The 27,281-nt window shown below is 49.1% G+C and overlaps 1 protein-coding gene across 6 annotated transcripts in view; it reads left to right on the top strand.

Annotated features, from left to right (window-relative positions):
• The first annotated feature begins 4,994 nt into the window (after positions 1-4,994).
• Positions 4,995-27,281, top strand: part of LOC116940652 (uncharacterized) — a 49,416-nt gene continuing 27,129 nt past the window's right edge. For 3 of the 6 annotated variants that reach the window (XM_032950765.2, XM_032950770.2, XM_032950769.2), the window contains exons 1-22: positions 4,995-5,181; positions 5,352-5,440; positions 5,763-5,816; positions 7,917-7,994; positions 8,686-9,432; positions 10,111-10,143; positions 11,821-11,901; positions 12,405-12,524; positions 14,094-14,141; positions 15,297-15,326; positions 15,635-15,682; positions 19,121-19,282; positions 20,485-20,724; positions 20,904-20,972; positions 21,475-21,549; positions 22,968-23,057; positions 23,550-23,714; positions 25,066-25,344; positions 25,702-25,749; positions 26,401-26,463; positions 26,583-26,627; positions 26,743-26,814. In XM_032950765.2, the coding sequence (XP_032806656.1) occupies positions 5,389-5,440; positions 5,763-5,816; positions 7,917-7,994; positions 8,686-9,432; positions 10,111-10,143; positions 11,821-11,901; positions 12,405-12,524; positions 14,094-14,141; positions 15,297-15,326; positions 15,635-15,682; positions 19,121-19,282; positions 20,485-20,724; positions 20,904-20,972; positions 21,475-21,549; positions 22,968-23,057; positions 23,550-23,714; positions 25,066-25,344; positions 25,702-25,749; positions 26,401-26,463; positions 26,583-26,627; positions 26,743-26,814 (2,599 nt within the window). In that variant the 5' untranslated portion in view covers positions 4,995-5,181; positions 5,352-5,388. The remainder of the gene's footprint in view (positions 5,182-5,351; positions 5,441-5,762; positions 5,817-7,916; positions 7,995-8,685; positions 9,433-10,110; positions 10,144-11,820; positions 11,902-12,404; positions 12,525-14,093; positions 14,142-15,296; positions 15,327-15,634; positions 15,683-19,120; positions 19,283-20,484; positions 20,725-20,903; positions 20,973-21,474; positions 21,550-22,967; positions 23,058-23,549; positions 23,715-25,065; positions 25,345-25,701; positions 25,750-26,400; positions 26,464-26,582; positions 26,628-26,742; positions 26,815-27,281) is intronic. The other 3 variants (XM_032950767.2, XM_032950766.2, XM_032950771.2) reach the window with 3 other exon arrangements.

The following is a 27,281-nucleotide window of genomic DNA, read 5'->3' on the forward strand; positions in this document are numbered from 1 at the left end:
CTGCAAACAGTTTCCCACTAGATTGTGATTTATGTATGTTGAACTTCTTTCGCACCGTATGTACCCAACCGTGCTAATCAGATATGTGGAGCGGAGGGAACGACTGCAGTGTATAATCCCAATTGAGCGTAAAATGTAAAACTGGCATATCGATTGCCAATTTGTGAGCGTAACAATTTATTTTGACGAGCTGCTTAAACATCTGCTAATTTTGTAATATATATATCATACGCGTGTGTGTATAGATGGAATGTCTACTCTCCCAGCTATGCGCTGTAACGCGGTTGACTCACTCGGCGCGAGACGTGCGGTCGCCGATGCGTTTGGACGCGACTCTTCACGCTGCCCTGCCTCGCGGGGTTGTGGGTGTTGCTGATAAGCTGGCACCCTTCCCCCACCCACCCCCCCCCAACCACTCTTTCACGAACGCAAACCGCACGCGTTTTCTCCGTGTGCCATCGGTGCGTGAAAGCCATTTCACAAATGTGCTCGATCAGCAAGGAGCCGCTCGCCTGCTCGTCTCCTTCATCATCATCATCAGCATCATCATCCCGCGCCTCCGATTAGCGTGGTTGTCTGCGTACGGTGCGAAAGAAGTTCAACGTACACACGTGCGTCATCATTATCATCATCGTTAGCCACGGTCTATTCACTGCCAGATGAAGGCATCCCAACACCGTCACCATCCCTCTTAAGTCCTGCAATGTTCACAATCTATCTCACTCCTGCACACGAACTGACTCATCCCTGGTGTGCCACTGCTGACATACGTCACCTCCTTTGGCTGCCATTCTGACACTAGTCTTGTCCGTCATCTCTTCTAGTGATATGTCCTGCCTAAAAGCCCACAACCTTTTTAAACAGTCACTATATCTCGACTTTGTATTTATTGCCTGATCCATGTGTTGTTCTTACCGTCGGTCGGTGTAATTATTCTCAGTACGTAACCGACCGTGCTTTGAAGCACTTTTTCAGCTCTCTTTGGTTCTATTCGGTAAAGTCACGTAGGTAAAAAATTAAAACAACAAAAATCACGACGTTTCGGCCACAACACAAGCGGCCTTCATCAGGTTAAGGGACCAACCTGTCCAGCGGACAGCGTTGGAGTGAAGAAAGCCAAGCGCTGGTCGCCTCCCTTTAAGCTGTGAGGGGGCAAACAGCAAACGCCCTTGTGGTCGCGGCATCTTTTGAGGAAGGTTAGCGTCTCGATGAGCTGTGACTTCTTGTCTCGTTGTCTGTTAAAAGCTCTAACAGATAGGTGAAAACCCTCCCCGTAGAGGCTATCAATTCTTTACCGAATAGAACCAAAGAGTATGGATCCTTGCAGTCACAAAAGCTTCAAATCTAGAATTGATAGCCTCTACGGGGAGGGTTTTCACCTATCTGTTAGAGCTTTTAACAGACGAGACAGGAAGTCACAGCTCATCGAGACGCTAACCTTCCTCAAAACTTTGTCAGTGGTGCGTTTCATGCTAATTTCCTTTGTCAGGGCGTTTGCTGTTTGCCCCCTCACAGCTTAAAGGGAGGCGACCAGCAGCTTGGCTGTGTTCACTCCAGCGCTGTCCTCTAGACAGTCTGGTCCCTTCACCTGATGAAGGCCGCTTGTGTTGTGGCCGAAACGTCGTGATTTTTGTTGTTTTAATTTTTTACCTACGTGACTTTACCGAATAGAACCAAAGAGAATGGATCCTTGCAGTCACGAAAGCTTCAAATCTAGAACTTTTTCAGCTTTTGTTTAATTTCCTTTGTCAGTATCCTCTGCAGGTTGATGCACACTGATTGTGAACATCCTCCTTTGTACATATGGGAATATTGCATTCCATTATCAAGTGCACTTTTTCAAAACCACTTCAAACTCTTATTAGCGTTCCCCTATTTTTATTGAATCGTTTTGAAACTGTGGTCTGCTGTCAACAACGCAAGTCTGTGTGTGGACCAGGGCCGAACGATTAATCGATTTCAAATCGAAATCACAATTTGAAACAATGCAATTAGCAAATCGCAAAGGCTGCGATTTTTTTGCGATTTGAAAAGTCCTATTACCTTCTTATTGGAATTGTTTATTTTTTATTATTATAACTTTATTTAACTTAACAATTGTTCTATGTTTGATTGTTCTATTTCAATTCCATTTTTTTTAATAAATACATGTTGGAAGCAATTAATATATTTTAAGTTCTCATCTTTGCATTGGAATATATAGAGCAGTTCATATGTTGATAGTATCACGTGGTAATGCTCCATCACGTGTTTTACATCTATTACACAGTGAATATTGAACTCAAGCATGACTTAAAACATTTTATCGCAAATCGAATCACAATGTCAGAAATAATCGCAATTACATATATCCCCCAAATCGTTCAGCCCTCGTGTGAGGCGAGGTAGTTAACATATCCTAGCCACCGTGATGATGACGACAGAGAGACACCACAAACTCCAAATATACAGCAGCAGGCGTCAGGGTCGGGATCGAACCCACGACCTCCTGCAGACCAGGCGAGGTAGTTAACATCTCCTAGCCACCGTGATGATGATGAGAGAGAGAGACACACACACACAAACTCCAAATATACAGCAGGCGTCAGGGTCGGGATCGAACCCACGACCTCCTGCACACCAGGCGAGGTAGTTAACATCTCCTAGCCACCGTGATGATGATGACAGAGAGACACGCAAACTCCAAATATACAGCAGCAGGCGTAAGGGTCGGGATCGAACCCATGACCTCCTGCAATACAGGCAAAGAAGATAACATTTCGCCACTACGGTGAGATTCATCTTGGGGTTGAATTAAATTACGGACAAGCCAACGAGAGGGAGTTGAGGATTCTTGGCGCGTTGCATAAACACGAATCCGGGGTGAGCGTGCACGCCGCACACACAAAAAGCGCGCTTCTCTCGCGAACATTAAAAAAAAACGTCGCTCCATGAACGTGTCACGCGAGGTGCGGGCCGCTCGATCTCATTGGAGGCGGTCAATCTCTCCACCTCAATGCGGCAGCGGGTGTTTTGACTTTTTGTTCATGAAATAATTGAATGCAGAGTCGCGAAAGCGTGATTGTCGCGTGACGAGGCGTCGATGCACAGCGGGCGCGGTAGCACGGCGCAGCACAGCGGCCCTCCGCGAGTTCACACCTCCCAAGCCCACGGTGGCTAAAGCGCACCAATCTCAACGCATTCCACCGTCACTGTTATGAGTTGCTGCCTGACAACTGAGACAGTATGCAAAGGGCCAAGGTTTCATGCGCCTTACAATATGTAGAGTAATGAGAGGGCGTTAATATTGTACAGTAGTTGGAGGAGCCGACGTTTAAATGGTTAGAAGGTCAGAAGTTCTTCCAACTTCCCTGGGCTGTGAGATGGCTAGGAGATGGCAGCAGCAAGTGGGATCGTGAACCCATCTGTGTGGATGAGTGAATATTTTCTTTACTCCAGCCACTCCGATTTTCTCTCACGTACAAACCATTAGATTAAAATGAATTGACCAAACATCCCAATGCAGGACTCTCCTGAATTAGAGAATATCCTAGATAATTAATGGCATTATTATCATCGTACAATGTTGTACCTTTATCACAGGATATTTGTATATAAAAATATATGAACAGCTATATATTACCAAATATTAGTTTAATAGTATTTTTTTAACATTGTTGAATGCTTGAATTGAAAAGCATTGAAATCGGTTATTCCAACCAACTTAAATATCTGTCCTCTCATTACAAATGTATTTGGGTGGCCAGGTGGCTCAGAGATCATGGGTCAGAGTGCTGAGCTGGCACTGTTGAGATCCTGGGTTCGAATCCGGGCAGCAGCTGCCTGTGTATAACCTTGATTCTCAAGTGTAGTGAGTTGATGGTCTGAGCCTGATCACAAATCAATCAGTAAAAAGCCATCATAAAATTTGGTTCCGTAAACTTATCTGGATAATTAAAATTTCCAGCTTTGAGAATTAAAAAATATTACCTTGACTATCATCCCACGGACATTGCTCTGCACCAGGGTGTGGGAGAAAGTGCTGCCCTGAGTACCAGGGGTCACTTGAAGGGATCTCAGGAAATATTCCGTGATATCAATGCTCGCGTGTCGTTTTCCAACATAGAGAATTGCACTTCCCTGAAAAAACGTTTCTCATGGTGCCTTCATTTGACGACACGACACTCTTGGTATATGATCCAAAGGACCCGGTGAAGACCCTCAACAAACATCACCAATATCAGTAACAGGAGGGCCAACTGAAACCAGATTGAGCGAGGGTCTGCAGGGCAATTTCCCAGTTCATATTAAGTTACCGTTGTCAGGGTACAATCATCGGGGTATTTTTTTACTGGCTTATGCTGATTATCATTGTCATCCGCCATGATCACTCCACTGCTAGATAGAGGCCTCCCAAAGTCGTTACATTCCTGCACCGTCCCGCAGTGCAACGATGGATTCGGCTCCCGCACGACAACAACGATTTCATCTCATCGCTCCATCTCCGCGGTGGACGATCTCTCTCTCTCTCAGGCATGGTTTCCCCTCTCCCTGGCTTGCGGCAACGATATTAGATATGAATTCATAACACAATTTGTTGAAATAGACCAGAAGACAATATTTTATGGAGGACTCTTCACTCTGCTGAATGTGATCTGTTTAGCAACTCCTCCCAGGATGCTCCTCATAATGATAGGACCGGTGTTAGTAGAGGCATTAAATTAAGTTAACGGTTACGTGACAGAATGGCAGAAAAGTAGATCGTAAAACTCTGCTTGTGCACATCTCGAGCAGGCCAGGACCAGTTTCACGTTTGGTTCGGATAAACGCGACAACTGTGTCTAACTGCATAACTGTCGGTGGGATATGCAAGGTATTGCACATGGAGGCCAACGGGCAAGCAAGAACAGTGCTGCAAATACCAGCTTCAGGGCCATTCGTCAATATCTGACGATGTGTTGTTTTTTTTTGTCTGAGACATTGCAACGCCCCCCCCCCCCCCATTTTTTGCAAAGGAGCCACATTTCACTCTCGTTCCTGGATGAGTGACAGTCGCGAGCGTTAAAAGCCATCGTTTTTTTGTTTGTTTTTTCGACCCAATTATTGAAATTCGTAGATTTTTTTGTTTGCAAGTGTGCATATCGAGGTGGCGGATGCGGCTTTAGACTCGGGAGACGTGCGAGTGAACCGGCGCGGGGACAGGTGAGAATGCGCACTCATTGCGGCACCTCGCGCAGCTCCGTCGTTCTCTCAATAACCGCAGCTTTCTTAGAATGCCACGTGCAATCTGACGAGCGAGGCCGCCGCCACGCGCTTATTGCGCTTGTTGTGCTTGTTGTGCTTGTTGGCCAAATTGTACTCTGTATCCGCAGCATGGTCTCCCCGAGTCTCTGCCGCTCTCCGTGAACCATGGCCGACCTGGATAAAGCGCTGCAGGATCTCCGGCTCTTTGTTCAGTCAGGTACGCGTGATTCACGGCGGGCGCAGGCGCGCACCACCGCCCGGCTTTCAAGTTCCTATTAACACTGCTCTGCTGGGTTTTCACTGTTTGCGCTGGACGGCTCTCGGATGGACTTGCGGGGTTTTTCCCCGCGTGATGTTCGACGTGATGTCCGACTTTCCGTTTAACAAACAAAACATTATCAGAGTTCCAATTCAGGTTGGTCTACCAGCGATTGTCAGCAAGCCTCGTCGCTTAATTGGTTAAGTAATTATGAAAATACCAAAACATATCTGCGTGTAATTGCACGGTCCTCCTGCGATTGTGCTTTGATTTCATACAGGGTCTGCAGCATCAGGGCAAACTGGGAGGACAACCATAATTCAGACTTCAGAAGGTGAGCTGTGCCCTGCGCTACACGCTTTTAAGATGTAATTCAACAAGTTAGATCGGTGATGAGGACAATAGTTAAATGAGAGGTCTAGCCATATGATTTGTTATGCATTTTCAAGAGTCTGTAATTGCCACCGTAAAAGGATTTTTATTTCTGTTGTTTACGTCTTTTCTCAATTGGTTCCAACTGTGTTACCGGCATCATGTCATGTCGGCACTGCGTTACTGGCATAAATGTGATGATGGCACTGTGTTACTGGCATCATGTGATGATGGCACTGTGTTACTGGCAACATGTCACGATGGCACTGTATTACTGGCATCATGTAATGATGACACTAAGCATCTATTCTGAAATCTCAATGAGAAGTGCGATCCTACCAGTGGGAGAAAGGCTGCCAAAGAGATTTTTTTACAGGACTTCTAAAAAATCCTTTAAAGTGGCCTTCCCATCGACTCTTGTCTTGATACGGTCACATAAAATTTCGGAATTGAAATGTATCCACATGAAAGCGCAGAAGCAATTTCATGTGTGCAGTGTTTTTGTATGGTCATTGGTGACCAGGCTGATACTCGGGTTTAGTCATGGGCAAGTTGAAACCCAGGATTCAACTCCAGCCTCAACAATCGTGCTGGCTCAGTAATCTGACCTCTGAGCCTCCCATCCATCTCGATCACCACCACTTCATGAAGGCCACAGGTGGTGTGACAAGAGGTAATGTGGGAAAAACCCCACGGGAGACGCGATGCATCCCGCTTGGATTTTTTTTTTATCTTTGGCGGTGACGCGTGTGAAGAACAACCGTGTCCATGACTCAGAGTGCTCAGGGCCACGTTCCTGCTCAGTCTCGACGCCGCTGTAGCTCACTTCAGTCATCCTGGCGCAATATATCATGGCATCTTACTGGACATCTGTGAAAAAGAGACTCATGGCTCATTGGATTTCTCCGGTATAAATGAAGATTCTGATATAAAACCCACAGCCGGCTCCTCTGTGCTCCCGGTCTGACACTGAGCTACGGTGTACAAGCAAATAAAGCTTGCGGTCGATGCGAGTCACCATGATCATCATTAGCCATGAGCAATCCACTGCTGGATGAAGGCCTCCCCCTGACGCCGACAGCCTCTGAAAGCAGCGATCCGCCTGGCACTCGCACGCGAGCTAATTTCATCGCTCCATCTCAATGCAAGTATCTGAATATGAATTGTACGATGTGACATGTCATCTGACAATATAGTTAGCTTTTACGTTGGGGTAAAGTGATTATCGATAGCAGCGATACAACTTTTTTTTAATAACCGTGTAAAACGAGACGAAAAATTGTTTTCTCGATGTACTAGATGAATGCAGTCCATCAATCACGCATCTATCTACAAATTTGTATTATGCTGTGCATAGGAGCACAACAGCCAGATGTTTCCTTGAATCATAAATGCATCAAAGGGGTGCGATTGGAGGAATCCACAGCTGGGAGTGAGAATGTTGGAGAGTGAACCCAACAACATTTACAATTGTGGGTTGACTCTCCAACACACCGGTGTGCTGAACTAGTAACGAATGAGCATGTTTTGTTTACGTGACAAAGCTTACTAATTGGCAGTGTCTGGTGGTGGCGGGTTTAGCGATACATTTATATTTATGCGATCTAACCCAAAACAACCTCGTATGGATAATATTGGTGGCGAAATCCTACATGTTAAGCTGGGAGCGGGAATGTCAATTAGTGCTGCGATGTATACCGTTAATATTAAGCATCCCTCTACATCTAAAGTCTCAGCTGCGTTGTGCTTTAGATAAGTCCTGGACATTAATACACTGGGCAAAAATGTAAAATAATGACCGTTAATTTCCTCCCGTTAAGCGTAAAGAGCAAGGACACTTCAACGAGTGCAGGCTTCATCACAACGACACGCGTGGGTGTTCATTAATCCTATTTGCTGTACTGATTTTCAGTCGATAAATGTGCTGGTTATTGGATGGTGATTTGGAACACTCACGCTGATATGAATTTACAATAAGGATCTTTCGAATTGAAATTTAGTTTAAGTTCGGATTTTAATTAATATATTTTGACTTCAGATTATTGTATTGTGTCTTCTCTAGCGGATCCATCGGCACGCATGATCAGCCAAAAATCCAACAAGAAGATTTCATTTGAAGGCCTGAGCGTGTCTGGATCAGGTATTTATGAACCCTGCAAATGTATATTCTTTGGGTCTTTCGGAAAAGTAACTTAGATAGGTTCAAAGAAAATAACAAAAAACTACGACGTTTTGACCGCTTGTGTTGCGATCGAAACGTCGTAGTTTTTATTATTATTTAACCTATCTACGTGACTTTACCGAAAGACCCAAAGAATATGAATTGCTGCAGTCACGAAAGCTTTAAGCCAATATTTTACCTGCAAATGTATAACGTGATAGCACGCATCATTTTTAAAAAAAAAAATTCTTAAAGTGAATCTGTTTAAATTTGTTTAAATGCGAAACGTAAAATACGGTCAAGAAATACCCCGATCAATATTTGTTGGCGAATTCTTTGGCTAGCCCACAGAAACCACAGACATGCAGTAGCAGCAGCAGCAGCAGCAGCAGATCAACACGCTGGGTTTTTTTTTGTTCCCCCTCCCCCGTAAGATACACCTGCTGCCTCGGGCGGGTCGAGTGTCCTGCGCAAATAACTCTGAGGACACGCAAGAAAAAAATCAAATAACCTCTGCCAAAAAAAAGCCACACACCGTTAATAGAGGAATTTGCGAAGGTGGAGAGTGGCACGTTTGACGGCCGCGGTTTTTGCAGCGTGTCGCTCAGAGTCAAATTCATTCCTCCATCATCGTCGCCGCGTCCCCCTCCTCCTCCTCCTCCTCCTCCAGGGGCTCAGGTGACGGCTGGGGGGGCAGGGGGCTCGCAGCACACCGACCTTCTCATCCTGGAGGAGGGCGACCTGGCTGCGTCCGGCTCTGCCGGGCTCTCTCAGTCGTCTTCTGCGTGGAGCAGCGGCGGCGGCGGCGGCGGCGGGGTGCTGCTGAGCTTTGGCTCGGTTGGTGCGGGGGACGGGGGTGGCCTCGCCGAACGCGCGATCTACGAAGAAGTCCGCTACGGCGGCGCCGACGGGGAAGCCCAGAGCTTCACGACGGCGGGCGGACAGGTGGAGACCGCCTGGTCCTCTTCGGCGGCGCGTGGGGGAGGTTTCGTCTCGTCGGGAGCAGCGGCAGGTGGCGAGGTGCTGGCGAGGGACCGGCTGGATCTGTCTTCGGGGTCTTCGGGTCGCACGTTCGTCGGCGAGGTGAGAGGCGGTGAGTCCGGCTCTTTCTCCTACGCTCGCTCAACGTCCGACGCGCAGCTCATTGGGGGTGGAGGCACCAAGGTCGTTCATTCTACCACGACGAGCGGCGGAGGTGGTGGAAGCGGTGGCGGTGGTGGTGGTGGTGGGGCCGTGGGCCACAGTGTCATCCAGACCACGACCAAACGAATCGAGCACGGCCCCGTTGTGGGCGCGACCTTCAGCACCGGCAGCCGAGGAGGAGGTGGCGAGGTGACTCATCAGTCATCTCTGGTGTCCGGTCCGAGTCGTGGTCAGTCGGGGACTCAGGTCACCAGCCGCGCCGTGGAGAAGACAGGTACACGGGGGTGGTGGGCTCTCGTTCCTCACCACTTCTCAACATCAGCCACATCGCACGTCACAGCTCACCCTGACACCCTTGATATTAAAATAACTCGGCATTGCATGAGCGTTGTAATAGTGACATTGCAAAATCAACGTGTGCTCAATTTTTATCTGCATTCGCAATATAATTTTACATTAAAAGTTGCAATTTGTATTGATAAAGCATTTTAAGGCGTTCTTGCCATTATTACCATTTATGTAAGTAATGTTTAGTGAGGAGGTTGTGGGCTCTCCGGACCAACATCACCCAAAAGTATTTTTATTTTATTTTAGAAGGCACCGCTGTGGACCATATTTAGACATTCTTGGCCTCATCAACAGCGTGCAGGCTTGTTAAACAAACGCTGATGGGTTGTCAGATTTGACTGAAAAGTGCGCTCCATCGTCACGTAACGTGTCACAAATAGTTATAAAAAATGCTTTCGCTCAAAAAGAAAAAGAAAATCTGCTCGTGCAAACCAGCGGTATAATATTTTACCTGCAGGGCACAACGTATAACTCATCCCACCGTTACCATCGTTTAAAGCGCGTACGCCACCCACCCACACGTATGCACACACGCGCACGCATTTCTTACTCGGGAGCTGCTGACTGCTGCGATGATAATTCGTGCAACGTTTCACTTTCACAGTGTCACCCAGTGGGATGCCCGCCTTGCCGCCCAGTAAGTGCGATGAATTTATCTGTTTCCCTGCGCTGTAAATAGTTTTCTCTGCGAGAATCGCTACGGTCGTACAAGGCTAAACCAATGAGTGTATGTATGTTGAATTTCTTTCGCACTGTACATAACCAAATGTGCTAATCGGAGGTGCGAGGGAAAAAAAAAACAACAAAGTAAACACAGTAAGCAGTTCTAAAAAAAAAAAGTTTTCAACCTAGATTTAAACATGCATATCTCCACTAGCTTCCTAATATTTGAAGGAAGAGCGTTCCAGACGGCCGCAGAAGCGCACCTGAAAGCGCGCGATGCAGTGGCCGTCTTTGTTCGATGGGTAGCCAAAAGCCGCTGCGAGTTCACGTGAGGGTTTACGTATGCTCCTTAACGAGATCAGCAAGGTGTTGTGGCTCATTTGTGGCAAGCACTTTGTGTGTGTATTGAGTGCGCGAGCGAGAGGAGCGGTGGGGGGCGGGGGTAGTGTGAAGTGGGAGGGATTTTGGGGGGGGGCATGAGAAAAAAAGTAGTAAACAGCATGGGGGTTGGAGAGGGGGGGGGGGCATGTGTAATTAGACGTCAATAATTTTCAAGGTGTCGCTCTCCGACCCACATCCTCTTACCTCTCATCGCCTGCCACCTCACTCGCACCCCTCCTCCTCTCCCCCCCCGCCGCAAACTCATCACATCCCATCACCTGCGTGGCAGGATTTAACACAGCGAGACGCGCTTCCCCCGCGAGTTCTTGGATGGCGAAAATCGATGCTTGACTTGGCTCAAAGTCGGCAGGAACGCAGCTTCGCAGGGGACGCATTTTGCTCTCCGGCTATTGGCGTTAGGAATGAATGAAACCGCTGGGGACGCGGCGCGCATTTAAAACTGACGCTCTTCGCGAACTCTCGCTGTGCGCGTTTTGTAATATGTAAAAAAACAACATACACTGTCAATCTTGTATTAGTTTTTAAACGGGTGTGTGTGTGTGTATGTGCAATGGCGGTTACTCATAAGCCCACAATGCCTGTGAATGAGGCTTTGCCAATAACGCCAGCGAACCGAGCGGCAATTTTGATTTAAAGCTTTCGTGACTGCAGTAATTCATATTCTTAGCTCTTTCGGTAAAGTCACGTTGAAGGGAAACAATAAAATAATAAAATATATATATAACAATGAAAATTCTCACGACGTTTCGAAAAAAACAGCGGGTTTTCACACCTGATGATGACCGTTTGCGTTATGGTCGAAACGTCGTGAGAATGTTTATTGTTTTATATATATTTTATTGTTTCCCTTCAACGTGACTTTACCGAAAGAGCTAAGAATACGAGCGGCAATTGTTAACGGGACCGCACCTGACACTCGGGAAATTGAAACCAAAACACCATTTACTCGATTAAACAAATTGGTGTGGAAGGCCTTTTCACTTGGAGACTTAAAATATACGACCGGTATTTTCATACTAAAGCAGTGCTGTATATTGATGTGTGGGAATGTAACCAAATGTATTAATTGATTGTTTTTTTGGCGGGTAGTTTGGTGGGGGGAGGGGGGGTTCTTCGCCCAGACGTGCATTGATCACGCGTGGCGATCGTGCCAATCGATGACGACCTGCGCCTTTATTTTCCGCCGCCTCGGTGCGGTGCGTGCACGCCTCGCGAGTGATTTCGGGGTTCGCGTTCGACTCATCCACAGAGTCCGGCACGACCGTGACCACCACCGTTCACTCCGCCCGCAAGTCCACGGGCGTGACCCCTGCCACGCCGCCCAGCCCGGGTGAGGGCCCCCACTCCTCCTCCCCCTCCTCCTCCTCCTCCTCCCCCCCTCCTCCTCCTCCTCCTCAAGCGGCACCTCCCTCACCATCAGTGGCTCCGCCACGTATATAATTGATGGGTAGTGACCCTTGGCCGTGTCTCACCCCAACCCCAACTCTGAGACCTCAGGGCAATTCTTACGAACACGCAGCTGAGGTTTTTTTTTTTTGGGGGGGGGGGGGTTTGCACCGATTCTTTGTGTTGTTGTTGTTGTTGTTCTCTTTCAAACTTTGTGAAGCGAGAACATTCCAGAGCTCCTGCTACTGTTTTTGCTTGGAGCTGTGGGGGGGTGAGGGGTGGGGGGTGGTCACGACCACAAAAGAGATGTGCAACCAGCACGCCCTCCTCTCCTTTGTGGTCCTTTCACCTGACGCCTGACCCCCTCCCCCCGTGCTACCCCACCCCCTCTCGACCCTCCTCTTCTTCTCGCCCTCCCATGGCCCCCCCCCCATCCCCCACCAAAAGGTGGCGCCGCTCGCTCGGCCACGATGAGCTCCACGCAGTTCGGGACCCGGGGCCGCTCCCCCCTCTCCAGCCTGGAGCGACGCAGCGCCAAGCCCACGGTCAACTTGAGCTACGACATAGGTGGGGGGTGGGGGAGGTGGGGGGGAGGTGGGGGGTGGGGGAGGTGGGGGGTGGGGGAGGTGAGGGGGAGGTGGGGGGTGGGGGAGGTGAGGGGTGGGGGAGGTGAGGGGGAGGTGGGGGGTGGGGGAGGTGGGGGCTGGGGGAGGTGAGGGGGAGGTGAGGGGAGGTGTCATTAAAATCATGAAATCAACTAATTGGTACACTTGTATGCGCCATTCTTACAGCACAAGGCTATCTATCTATCACGAACTTTTCACAATTCGGGGGGAGGGGGGGGTGATGCTGGTATGTGGTTTTCACCCAATAAGATACTCTGCCTATGGGGGGGGGGGGGAGTGATCAAATGAGTTGCCAGCATTTGCGTGAAATTAAAAGTCGTCAACTTATCGACGGATCGACTGGGCCCCACCGTGACAATGTGCAATTTACACAACCTGCCGGCTCCGTTTGTCGACCGAGCACGGAAGGGCCCAAACTTTCAACACGAGACGTCCGCCGTCTGTCGCTGCAGGCGTCGTCGTTGGCGATCAAAGCGGGCGACCATCTTTTACAATTTGACGAGACGCCAGGAGCTCTGGCGCGGCTTTCTGTGCCCGCACTGCTGTGCGCCGCCTTGATGTTGATCACAGTTCACGTGGTGGCCTTCGCGAGAGAGCGGGCGCAGGAGGGGACAGGAGAGCCCCACGGCAACATTGAATACGAGCCGTGCTACAATTCCACCGAGGCCACACGGATAATCTCTGTCACCCCCACACCCCACCTCCCACCCGTGCCCTGGCTTCAGAGGTGGATGTGGAAGGGGAAACTGCGCGTACGGACGGCACCGTGCGCGCTGCGCCCTTGGATCGTTGTGTAGATTGGCTCCTGGCAATGAGTGGAGTCCGAGTACAGTACTGGAAACATCATCTGATGTACATACTCGATCGTGACTGAACGACTGGTGTCAAATATCTTGCTGTTCTCCAAAGGCTTGAGGTTGAAAGTTGGTATACAGTGACGTTTACACTAATAACTAGGAATTATTAATGACTTATTTTGAGCCGACAACAATTCAAGCCTGGTGGTGGATTGGTATTGATCATTGGGATGAGCCAGCCTGAAGTTACACATGTTTCCCAAGTCTTGTGCTAAACACTGAAAGTAAAATAATTACCATGATCAGCGGAACAAGTAATTTGCCTCCCATGGAGTGTCACACTAAAGCCAATAGCAGACAATGCCCGCTACCAGTTACCGGATTCTAGAAAGTTCTGAGGCCATTGGAATATTTCAGAATCAAATCATCTTTATTTAGACCGGAGGAACCGACTGAACATCTGTTTCCACAGAAGTTCAGTCGGACATTTCACTTAGCCCCATTCTGGCAATGAAAGCTCAACATACAGGTCTCTATTTTGATTTAAAGCTTTCGTGACTGCAGTGATTCATATTCTTGGTTCTTTCGGTAAAGTCACGAAAGAACCAAGAATATATAGGTCTCTGTTTGTTTAACTCCTCGTCACACTTCACATTGCCACCTGGCGTGAGTGATGCCTTCTGTTCCATCGTGTGATATTTTTGTCGTTGCAGGAAGCTCGAGTGACAATTCCTCCCCCGAAGTCACCCGCAAGGAAATCAGTAAGTCAATGATGTAGAGCAACAATTAATGCACACCGTGCATATGTACGTTGAACTTCTTTTGCGCCGTACATAGCCAACCATGCTTATCGAAGGTGCGGGGGAAAGTCAACAAACTTAACACCAAAAGCAGTTCTGAAGAAATTCGTTTTCAATCTAGATAAGCATTTAAAAGTGCATAGCTCCAGTGGCTGCCTAATTTCGGATGGAAGAGCGTTCCAGACGGTCGCAAAGGTGCATCTGAAAGTGCGCGATGCGGTGACCACCGTCTTTGTTCGATGGCCAGCCACTGTGGGAACACGCAAAGACGACGCGGAATGTCAGCGTGAGATTGTTAGCGGTGGACAGCGATTCGGGGGAGCGCCGGGTAGGGCAATGGGGCTGGTGGGGCCGGTAGGGGGCAATGGGGCCGGGTAGGGCAATAGGGCCGGTGGGGCCGGTAGGGGGCAATGGGGCCGGGTAGGGCAATGGGGCCGGTGGGGTCTTTAGGGGGCAATAGGGCCGGGTAGGGCAATGGGGCCGGTGGGGCCGGTAGGGGGCAATGGGGCCGGGTAGGGCAATGGGGCTGGTGGGGCCGGTAGGGGGCAATGGGGCCGGTAGGGGGCAATGGGGCCGGTGGGGCCGGTAGGGGGCAATGGGGCCGGGTAGGGCAATGGGGCCGGTGGGGCCGGTAGGGGGCAATGGGGCCGGTAGGGGGCAATGGGTCTCCACTCGTGAAAAAAGAAAAAGGGTGATAAACCCAGAATGTTATTTACCTGCTCAGTGTAAATATCATACAGTAATGCCCCGATTTACGTCTTCCCCCTTTTACGCCGTTTCGCAAATACGTCGTCACATTATTAATAACACTACCTGCCAACTACCTGTTTGCATCGCCTCAACCCACACGTCGCTGACAGCATTCGTCCTTTCTCGTATCCGTCGCCTCCACCTCCTACCCTGTAAATTGCGTTTACATCGTTTCCATATTGCGTTGATTTACATCGTTTCCATATTTGTTGCAACTTTTCAGGAACGCATCCCCGACGTCAACTGCCCTCCCCCTTCCCTCACCCTCTGTCTGCACCCATGTACACTTGAGTCTGTATAGACAATACTGTAATGAGTTTGAGGATTATATTAACTTTGACAACCGCACTTTCTCCCCTTACTTAGATGTTACACGAGGTAGAAGCCAATCTCGAGGTAAGTGGATGACTTACTGCACACTCTTAACGTGTCGCGACGTCGCATGCAGATGTATCACTTTACCAAAAGCATCTTATTGTAATTTTCTCAATTTTTATCGAATTGTTCTATCAGGCATGACCAAATGTATATTTCGAAAGCAGTGCAATGTGCCACTCCATGCTAAAGAATGGCCTTTGGAACATTATGTCCCAATGATACCATGGCCATATGCATGTTAATGAGATCATTCAAACTGTCAAGAAAACTAAGAGGTTGGCTTGGACAGGACTGCCCACGGCTGATGATGATGTCTTGTCCGACAGAGAGCCAGATCCGAGCTCGCCTGCAGAGCGCTTCTCCCGATGGGCGATGTAAGTCACTCTCTCGGCCCAGTGCACTCCATCACCTCCAAGTCATAGCCGAGCCCCCTCACTTCATCACTGCCCCCTTCACACGTGCACCACCACGGTAGAACTTCACCGCCCCCTTCACACGTGCACCACCACAGTAGAACTTCACCGCCCCCTTCACACGTGCACCACCACAGTAGAACTTCACCGCCCCCTTCACACGTGCACCACCACAGTAGAACTTCACCGCCCCCTTCACACGTGCACCACCACGGTAGAACTTCACCGCCCCCTTCACACGTGCACCACCACAGTAGAACTTCACCGCCCCCTTCACACGTGCACCACCACAGTAGAACTTCACCGCCCCCTTCACACGTGCACCACCACAGTAGAACTTCACCGCCCCCTTCACACGTGCACCACCACAGTAGAACTTCACCGCCCCCTTCACACGTGCACCACCACGGTAGAACTTCACCGCCCCCTTCACACGTGCACCACCACGGTAGAACTTCACCGCCCCCTTCACACGTGCACCACCACGGTAGAACTTCACCGCCTCCTTCACACGTGCACCACCACAGTAGAACTTCACCGCCCCCTTCACACGTGCACCACCACAGTAGAACCTTACCACCCCCTTCACACGTGCACCTCCACAGCACCACCTCACTGCCCCCTCACACGTGCACCACCACGGTAGAACTTCACCACCCCCTTCACACGTGCACCACCACGGTAGAACTTCACCACCCCCTTCACACATGCACCACCACAGCACCACTTCACCGCCCCCTTCACACGTGCACCACCACGGTAGAACTTCACCGCCTCCTTCACACGTGCACCACCACAGTAGAACTTCACCGCCTCCTTCACACGTGCACCACCACAGTAGAACTTCACCGCCCCCTTCACACGTGCACCACCACAGTAGAACTTCACCGCCCCCTTCACACGTGCACCACCACGGTAGAACTTCACTGCCTTATTCGATCATTCGCCGGCAGAATTTCAGATATGTCGCCAGGCCACTCCGCGAAGTTGTCCACTGGCTGGCCCACCAACCGCGACACGAACGTAGCAGACACATTGCTGATCAACCTCCCCGTCGCACCGAAGCAGGAGGCACATTGCGAGATTGGTGGAGTGTTGCACAAGCGGTCGAGCTGTCAATGGGCATGGGTACAGCGCCCCTTAGCGATAGAGTAAGAAAACAAACATCATTTCATTATCCTTGCCATATTCATTGTGATCATCCATCGCTGCATTACTTGATTTCACTTTGGTGGTCAAATTTTCCATTTCAAAGGCGTCATGGGGACTGACACTTTCTTCATAGAGTTTGGAGGTTTTTGGAGGGGGGGGGGTCATTGTAAAGCACTCTGGGCTGCTCTGTTTGAAGAGTCCTATTTACAAGCAACAAGTATTGTATATCGTAGAGCAGCGGTGCATAACCTTTACTGCAGCCTTTGGATTTTAATCGTAAAAACATTATAATGTTAATGCATACGTAGGATTTGATGAAACAAAGTCGTTTCACTTCCGTGCCCATGCTTAATTAGTGTTTCAATTTCGATGTAAAGCTTTCGTGACTGCAAGGATTCATCTTCTTTGGTTCTTTCGGTAAAGTCACGTAGAATGAGAATAAAATAATAAAATAAACAATAAAACACAAGTAGCCTTCTTCAGGTGAAGGAACAAAACTGTCGGGACGACAGAGCTTTAATGAACGCTGCTAAGATTCGTAGCGTCTTTTTAAGCTGGTTGACAGAAGTGAGGCACTTTGAGTTTATTGATAACATTGAGGTAGTTTATATTTTAGTTTTTTATCTGTTTACTATATGGTATTCATTATATAGTGTAGTGTATACCCAGTTGCTGTTAATAGCTCTGCTTATTGAAGAATATATTGAGTACATTTATTATATTGATGTAATTTAGACTCAGGTTTTTTCACATCGGTTTACTGTATGATATTTGAGTTGTTGCAGCCCCCTTTTGGCGTCCATGCACTAGGTGCATCTGTGGATGTGTAGGCTTTGACTTTAACATAGCTATTTCGTTGACCAGTCACAAGCTAATCACTCAGTTATTTCAATGCTAAATTATCCTGTTTGATTTGTACTAGGTGCCTCTGTGGATGTGTAGGCTTTGACTTTAACATAGCTATTTCTGTGACCAGTCACAAGCTAATCCTCCAGCTATTTCAATGAGAAATTATCCTGTTTGATATGTAAACCCCTTTGTCAAGGTGCCTCACTTCTCTCAACCAGCTTAAAAAAACGCTACGAATCTTAGCAGCGTTCATTAAAGCTCTGTCGTCCTGACAGTTTTGTTCCTTCACCTGAAGAAGGCTACTTGTGTTGTGGCCGAAACGTCGTGAGAATTTTATTGTTTTATTTTATTATTTTATTCTCATTCTACGTTACTTTACCGAAAGAACCAAAGAAGATAGTGTTTCAATTATTTACCTTCTCAAAAAATCTAGCATGTCTCGCACCCCCAGAAAAGGCATCTCGCACAGTACTGCACTGAATGCAATTTGTTGAGTGGTTTAATGGTAAAATCAATATATACAGTTGATCATCAATTATCCGGCGTGCAATTATCTGGCTTCCAGCATTATCCGGCGGTCCGGGGTCGAAAACACATACATAACACCTAAAAACATAATGGTGTGCAAGCATTTGCAAAAATAAGCTGTGTTTTTTAAATCACGTGATTATCCGGCTTTTTAAAAAATCCGGCATCCCCTTCCCCCCGAAGCCGCCGGATAATCGAGTATCAACTTCATTAAATGAGCATTAAAGTTCGCAGTGGCAGTCGAAATTTTAGACAAAATTGCCCATGTCATCATGAAAACTTGTGCATTTACTGGGTGGGCACCCCAACGCAGCACCTACTATGAGACCAATGTGCCAGATTTTTGTCCTCAATCGGTATAGAGATGCCCAGAACTCACATCGCATGAGCCTCCTGTGCCATCTCCAGTCCATTAGCGTAGCTATCGAGTGTACAGGCAGTGCAACAGCACCAGGACCCACGGGCCAGATGATCTTGGGTCCTGGGATATGAAGAGGGGGATAATTGTACAGGGCTCGCCCCCGCCACCCAACCCAGTTTCATTCCGTGCAGCCTGGCTATTACCAACCACGCTTTGTCATTGACTAAGTCCATTCTGTTTCACACACGCGAGCCCTTTACATTTCATCGTAAAAGTTCGGCGCGCAAACCTGGGCGTTCGGCACGAAACACATCCGCCGCCGACGGTTTGACGCGGAGGAGTGGAACGCAACGCAATAAATGTGCATGCATCGGAGCCACGAGCACCTGGTGTGGTTCGCACCGGGCGACGTGAGCGGCGCGACCGCGCGCGAGCGATCGCAACGAAGACTCGGCACCTCGTTCTCGTCCCCCCCCCCCCCCCCACCACTGCCGCCGCCTCCCCCCCAGGGGCCGACCTGAATGACGTGAAGCGCCTCCTGCGCGGCACACGCTCTTCCAGCTCGAGCCCCCCGCGCGCGCTGCCCATCCCCAAGAAGCCCCCCCTGCCCAGCAAGAGAGAGGAGCGCTCCGATGAGGAGGCCCTCATCAAAGTGGACGAGACCATTTCAGGTGAGGGGAGTCGCCGATAGCTGGGGGAGAGCCAGAATTCTGGCTTGAATTTACATTCTCTCTATTGATGGTGTTGTTTTTTTAAAAAATTACATTCCTGACAATTGAAGTGTCATATTAATTGGTTGCAATGTATTACTCACTCTGATATCTTGCACCTCCATCGATGGCGAGATGTTAACTACCTCGCTTGGTATACAGGAGGTCGTGGGTTCGATCCCAACCCTCACGCCTGTATATTTGGAGTTTGCATATTCTCCCCGTGGTCGCGTGGGTTTTTCTCCAGGTTCTCTGGGTTTTTCCCTCCACAATTAGAATCAATATGCGTTTCGAGTATTGGCGGCTATAAATTTCCACACGATGAGCCACTTCGTTGAGCGTTTATTTGTGGCCAGGTCGCTTCTGAAAAAGAGCTATATCACACAGTGGACCTTGCCTGGAAAAATAAAAATAGTTTAGTTTACATCATCCTTTTCCAATCAGTCATCTTCTATTAATGTACGTTTACTCCAAAATGCAGTTCCAACACAGTAGTTGTGGGAGTAATAGGCCATTGTTATTTAGTAACCCATTACTAATTTAGTTATTGGATTGAGTGGGATTAGGGCATGAACCTGACGGCCTGAATTCATTTCCTGGCCCCGGCTAACGTCCCCAGTGAGTGATATCCAAACCGGTCCTGGGCTCTACCCCCTAACCTTTAACCCCTACCAGCCAGTGTGAAGTATGGTCAAAAAACCCCAATCACCAACCAACACAGCGTGGGTGGGAGGTTTTCATCCATTGGTGGATTGACAAAGAGGCTTCAACAATATAAATACGGAATCCCTTTAGACCAGGCATATCTTATTGAAGAGATACCTGGAATATTTGGTTTCTCTCGCTTTATGTGGTAGATGCTTTCCAAATAAAGGGCGCACAAAGCAAAACCGCACAAGACGACCGCTACACAGAATATTGTCCTCGTGTCTGATCCCGTAGCCGCATATGAGTGATTTCAAACCGAATTCCATAGCGAATTTTAGGTAGAAAGAGGTTAGCCGCATGGACAGTGTGAAATCGCACAAACCGAACCAACACAAAGCAAGCGAAACCTGTACAGCACGTGACAATTACAAAATGGCAATGACAGGAAACACGGCGTGGTGGTGCCATTCCACACTGACCGGTGGCCTCCCCGGACCTCTGGCCTGCGTGCGCAGTGTACGGGCAGTCCGGGACGGAGTCATCGAAGGCAGGCGGTGGCATGGACCCCAAGCTGTCGGCATATGCCATGCACGCCAGCCTGCCCGGGGGAGCCCCGATGATGCCGCAGGCGTCATCGGCGATGGGAGGAGGAATTGGAGGCGGAGGAATTGGCATTCGTGGGGGCAGCCAGGCCATGCAAGGTGGCTACGGCATGATGGGAATGCCCATGGGGTCCGGGCAGCACCACGGCATGGGTGAGTGCCGGCGCGCGGATGGGAGAAAGTTTGTTGCGCACGCGCTTTGGAGATGTTAATCTTAATACAAAACGAAACAGATTAAACCGCTTTGTGCATGATTCTGCCTGAAAGCGCACTGCCCTAGTTTATTGAGTACAATGACACCCGAAGCCCATGTGCCCATCCCCAATGAGCAGGTCCCATGTACTCAGATGCCATGATGCAGAAGCAGGCTGAGCAGCAGTTTATAGTCAACGACCTCAAAGGTAAGCAAAGCTTCCTTCTGAGTTCTGCAGCATACTCTTTGCATGTCGCTCACAGCACAATAACGGCTCACCCGGTTTAAATACGTGAAGAACCAAGCCATATTTACTCTCCCACGCTAACACAAACACACATTTATGGTGGGGGATGCGGTGGCGCTGTGGTTTATTCATCTGCGCTGAACCTGGTTAAACCGAGTTCGATTGCTATCCATGGCTAAACGCCACTGGTGAGTGATATCTTAACAAATGCCAGGCACTCTCGCCCCCTCACCGACCCACACTAAACAGCCTGGTGATGTACGGTTAACCCCCCCACCCCCACCCCCTCCTCATGATTGACATACCATAGAGAGGGCCAAATCCAACAAGGTATCAACAAATGACGATACTTTTCAGTAATTTCATGATAAACGTTCTCAAGGCACTAATGCGTTTTAGGCCAGACTGTGGACGTATGCACGGGCGTGATTGTGTGCTCCATGGTCAACGTGTTTACTCGCAGGGGGGCCCATGTTTCAGCCGGAGTTCTTCCCTAAAATGGAGTCGGAGAAGCAGTATTTTGTCAACAACCTCAGAGGTAAGTTCATGATAAAGGTTTTTGGGTTGGGAGCCGTCCATAAATGACGTCACGCACCTAGTGGGGGAGGGTCAAAATGCGCAACTTTAAATAAAAATAGACAAACACGTTCTACATAATTAAATAGACGTTTTAATGTTTTCTCCTACAACATGAGAGTGCAGCGCCACTTTAAATACGCACTACAATGACAATAGTTTAAAGCCATTTGAAGCATGTTTAATTTTTTTTTGGGGGGGGGGCAGAGCTTTGTGACGTCATATTTGAGGGGGGGGTCTGACTTTTTGTGACGCCGTGTGACTAGGGGGGGGTCAAAAAATCGTCCAAAAACGCGTGACGCCCCTTAGATCACGTTATTATAAACGAGCCTTTTTCCCGTCCAAGGACGGGTGTATTGCAATAAATTTGAAACTTGCAAGCGAAAATCAGCCCTGCGACGTGTTATATTCATTGCATCCATTCGTGTGCAGTTTGTAAGGGCGCGGTGACACAGACCTATTTAATTTAAAGGTTATAATCCCTTGTTCATCACGACGTCCTTTTTACTTTGATGTCTCAACAACAGCGTCACGGAGATCACGTGATGACGTGAGGGTTCTGCCTTTGTAGTGAGGGTTGTCAGTTGACGCCGAGGAGGGGGGAGGAGGCACCTCGGCCCCCCATGTGGAGTGACGTCACCCGCTAATTATTATGAATGGGGGGGGGGGGGTGTTCATGTGGAGGACGTAACCTGTTCATGAATATTAATGAGGGAGGCTGGTCGATGTGGAGTGACGTCACGAACGTTAAGGACAGACATTCCTGGGTGATTATAGTAGGTATGTGTCACAACCCTCCACCACCCGACACAGCCAAATAGTAAAAAATGTGTCACGTTAACAAAACGCCAATTAGTTACTTCTTCAGCGCCACCGGTGTGTTTGAAGAGTGACTCCACAACATTTAGAATTTGAGTACGACGTTTCACCGGAAATTACATCCAGCATCTTCAGGCGATTTGCCAGAATAGTGAAGCCATCCACCTGCTTCCGGTCTTAAATAGTGCAGGATGACGTCATAATTGTTGAGCTCCATCAGGTTTCGTGATCAGAGGCGGAGGTGGGGGGGTATTGCAATTATGTCATAGACCAGTAATCAGCCATGTGACTCCTCTATAAGGAATTGCAATATGTATTGCGTATTACTTATTAACATGACACATTTTTTACTGATTGGCCGTGTCGGGTGGTGGAGGGTTGCGACACATTTATAATAACGCGATCTAACCCAAAAAACCTTTATTATGAATAATACTGGTCGGGAAAGCCTGCTACGTGTTTAACTGAGAGGTCAGTATCTGTGATCGGCCCTCTCCCGGCGACTCTCATTTGCCAGCAAAGTCCGTTGCCTGTTACATCTCCACCATAATTTGCGTTCAGCTGGACAACTGGAGGAAGAGAAGAGGCAGTTAATGGCAGCGTCTGCGGCCAGGAAAGGGGACACCATCGAGTCACGGGCCGAGACAGTCGGTAAGACGCTTTCCGTCGAACGCCCATCGCGCTCTAGACGGTGCTCGTCGAAGCACGGTCATGTTCCTGTCCGTCTAATTTATAAATAAATTGAATTGCATGAGCAACATGTGCCAAACCACTCTTCGTGGAGGGCGAAGACGCAAGCCTTCACGCGAGAGAGGCCCCATTGGAATGGGTCCATAAGTAGTTTAGCGGAAGCCGTCTTCTGCGGCCATCCTGTGCTACGGTGTGAATCTCGAGCCGTCCGAGAGGTTTGTAGGTATAATCAGAATCTTTATTTAGACAGAAGTCCAATGAGCCTATGAAGCTCTTTTTTTGTTTTACAGATGTCCAGTCGATGGCCAGAATACATTACCTCCACCTCATCCCATGGACTAGTAAGGATGGAGGCGGCCGTTAAAATAACGCAGGAAAAGAATCAGCGCGCTGCGACCGAAGGTTGACGTCCGCTTTGAGTTTCTGCGCTCACGTTCTGTTCGCGCGTGACAGTGATGAGCAAGGCAGTCGGCGCCGAGAAGGCGGCGGTGATGGAGGTACGCACGAAGGAGAACGGAGGGAAGGTGTGCGCCTGCTGCTCCTGGTGGATGTTCATCCTGGCGCTGCTGCTCGCCTGGCTCTTCCTGCTTGGGCTGCTCTTGGGGCTCCTCTCCCTCGGTGCGCTCAACACGCCGCGCGCGTTACCGCGAGGGGATGATTATTTTGTACTTTTTTTTCTCTCTCTCTTGAGGTTTTTTTTTTGGCCCAAGTCTCTCGGAGGACATCCGTGTTATTGTCCTTGAGTGGCTTAAAGGTACTGACAGTTTACAGACAACTGCCAACTTCATTCAAGTTGGTGGATGTAGAGAACCCAGCTCAACAGTTGTTCGTATTTGGCTCAGACTTGGGCCATTTTTGGTTGCACATTTCACGTTGTGGCCTCTTGATAACATTAGTGGTGTTGCTGACCAGCCCGTAGCGTGCAGGCCTTCCTCTTGCTCCTGTGGCCATTCTGCTGGAGATTTACCGAGAGGCATTTGTTGGTTTCACCATCCAGTTTATAGCTCCAAAACCAAACGTGGATTGGAGAAAAACGATGAGGAATACACGACAAATCCCAAAAAACAACCTTTTCCCAAAAAAACACATGTTTGTCTGTGTTAAGAGGGTGTAAACCTGATCTGGAGATCGCATCATCATCATCCTCTCCATCTTAACCGATGAACAGGGACGGAGCCACAGGAGGGGCTGGGGGGAGCTCAGCCCCCCCTGAAATTTTGGGAAAGTCGGTAATCGGGATAACCGGATATCTGGCTGCTGCATAATGCTGCAGGCTGCCACCTTGTGCTGCCCTGCAGGCTGCTTGAGCGGCAGCCTTTCGAACTTATCGAACTTATTAGCCACATCAGCGGCTCCGACCTATTAATAAACTCCGCGTTCAAATCCAATAAAATTTGTTTTATACATTTGTGGCGCCCATTGGAAAACATAAACACTGGATATCTCAGAATATTGAAGTCAGCTCCCCCCCAAAGTCAAAATCCTGGCTCCACCCCTGCCGATGAATCGCAGCGTCGTCGCACGCCCCGGTGCACAACAACAGCCACTCAGGCGATCGCTGCTCATCTTTTGTTCGTTCGTTTTTTCATTCCCACACCACCCCCTGCCACCACCCCACCACCACCCCACCACCGCCACCACCCCCTGCCACCACCCCACCGCCATACCACCACCACCACCCCACCACCACCACCCCACCACCACCACCCCACCACCACCACTGCCACCGCTACCACCCCACCACCACAACCACCCCCTGCCACCACCCCACTACCACAACCCCACCGCCACCACCGCCACCACCCCACCACCCCACTACCACAACCCCACCACCACCACCCCACCGCCACCACTGCCAACGCCACCACTGCCACCACTGCCACCGCCACCACCACCGCCAACAACTCACCACCGCCACCACCACCACCGCCAACAACTCACCGCCACCACCCCGCCGCCGCGATTTCAGCGAGCGAGGTGTCGTCGCTGAAGAACCGCGTCATCGATCTGGAGGGGCAGAAGACGTCGGACGGCGTGCGGCTGCGTCAGGTGGGCAACCAAGTGTTTCTGGAGGGGGCGCTCACCGACTCCGACCTGGGGGCCAGCGGTGGGAGAAGCGGCTCCTCGTTCGGGGCTGCCGGCGGCCGTGGCCGCTCCGGGGGGGGCATCGCCGACCTCAACGAGGCCGGCCTGGAGAGCCTCATCACCAGCATCCTCGCCTCAGAGATGCGGTCCGACAACGTCGTGGGTGAGAGAAGAGAGAGAGAGATGCTCCCGTTCGGTCGAGTCCATCCCTAAGGGAACGGGTGCGGGAGCCTGAGAGACGAAGCTCGTAAGGTCCCATACTGACCATTTGCGAATGCAATGGAGTGCCCTGGATTAATGGCGCTTTGTTGCCACCCACTGTTCCACCACTCCACGACTTACACTGAGGTTAAAAGTGGTTTTCAGTATTTAGTGTGCGACCAACGTAAGCACAATGCGCTTTGTTTTGCCCGAATTTTTGTTTAGAAAATGAAAGAAGCAATTATATCTACTTGTCTAAAGTTAAACGAAGTTAACATTCATGTGTGTGCGTGCGCGTGTCTTTTGTATGTCTTCCCAGCCCGGTTCAGAGGTCAACAGGGAGACAAAGGAGACATTGGACAGAAAGGTGATCTTTCCACGTCTCTTATTTTAAGTAACAAAATCTCAAAGTATGTGTCAATAACACTGCCTTGAAGAGTCGCGTTCTTTGACCAACCGGGCCTTCTTCAGAGCAGAGGATGAAGGAGTAGAGGCATTGCCCGAGACGTTGCCTATTTTACACGTGTGGCCCGTCTGTGGCACGCTTAGACCATAATTTTAGAGCCTTTTTTTCCCTGAAACAACAAAACTTTCAAAGTCTTGTCAGACAACCCCGGAACGCATTGCTTCATTATTCTCATGTTGCTATAGTTCTCTAAGTTGTGTCAATGACGAGGCCTAGTCGACAGGAGTAATGCTGCGATGGAGAAGAGTGTGGTGGGGGCATTGATGGCCACTGGCCGTGACGACCTCTTGACCCTGAGCTTGACACAGAGGCGCGACGGTGGCGAGATGTTAACTACCTCACCTGGCATACAGGAGGTCGTGGGTTCGATTTCCCGTTTTTCTCTCTACATTTAGAATCAACATGCTGCTATACATTTCCACGTGATAAGCCAATTCGTTGAGCGATTATTTGTGGCCCAGGTCGCTTCTGAAAACGAGCTATACAGCTCAGTGGGCCTTACTTGGTGAAATGAGAACGTTTATTTTAGTTTACACTGTGTATTCCTTACAGGCTCAAAGGGAGACTCAGGCGATCGAGGTACAGAGGGCACGGTCGGCTTCCCTGGCATCAGAGGTGCTTGGTGCACTTAAGTCACTTTGTGAAATTGTCGGCTCAGGATAAAAAAAAAATGTAATTAATACCATTACAGATTTGCATGACCGCTTTCTTACTAAGACTTTGTTTTCGCACAGGGGATCCCGGAGTGCAGGGAGAAGTCGGTCTGCCAGGCCCCAAGGGTGAATACTTCTACCACAAACACTCTCATTGTGCAAGGCACGTTCAGCCCAAACGAGCAGCATTCAAGTGACACACTCTTCCATAGCGGGCAACAGCTGTGTTATATGTTCCCAGGTCAGCCTGGTTTCCAAGGAATGGCTGGACCACCCGGGCCAGAGGGACCGAAGGGAATTAAAGGAAGCCAAGGTTTGATTATTGCTTTGTGTTTTTAGTATTATTAGAAAATAATGTTGTTGTCAGCCTATAATTTCCATTCCTTTCTCCAATGTATTACATTTAAGTTCACCATCTCTTCTGCTTTCTTCCTCTGCGTGATTTGCCTTCTCTCGGTATCCACTCCCTCGTTAACTTTGTCCACATTTCATCAGTTGTTCTCGTCATTTGACCTGCTTATTAGTAACTAGAGGTTTTCCCTTCCAAACGTGGCATACCTCACAGACAGGTACTGCAAATAAATACATCACCTTTGGTTAGAATTATGGAAGAAAATGTCTTGAAGGTGTTATTTGGCAACAAAGCCACATTATATCTCCGCACTTTGTTAACAAATCTCTGAAAGCCAAAAAAAAAGCAAAGCATTATCTGTCTTCTAAATTCGAAACATGAAACGGAGGATCCTCAGTTGCCATTCACATGATGAAAAATTTGCCAAG

The sequence above is a fragment of the Petromyzon marinus genome, chromosome 9, assembly GCF_048934315.1.
Source record: "Petromyzon marinus isolate PM22_M1 ecotype Great Lakes invasive population chromosome 9, UKy_Petmar_22M1.pri1.0, whole genome shotgun sequence".
NCBI lineage: Eukaryota > Metazoa > Chordata > Hyperoartia > Petromyzontiformes > Petromyzontidae > Petromyzon > Petromyzon marinus.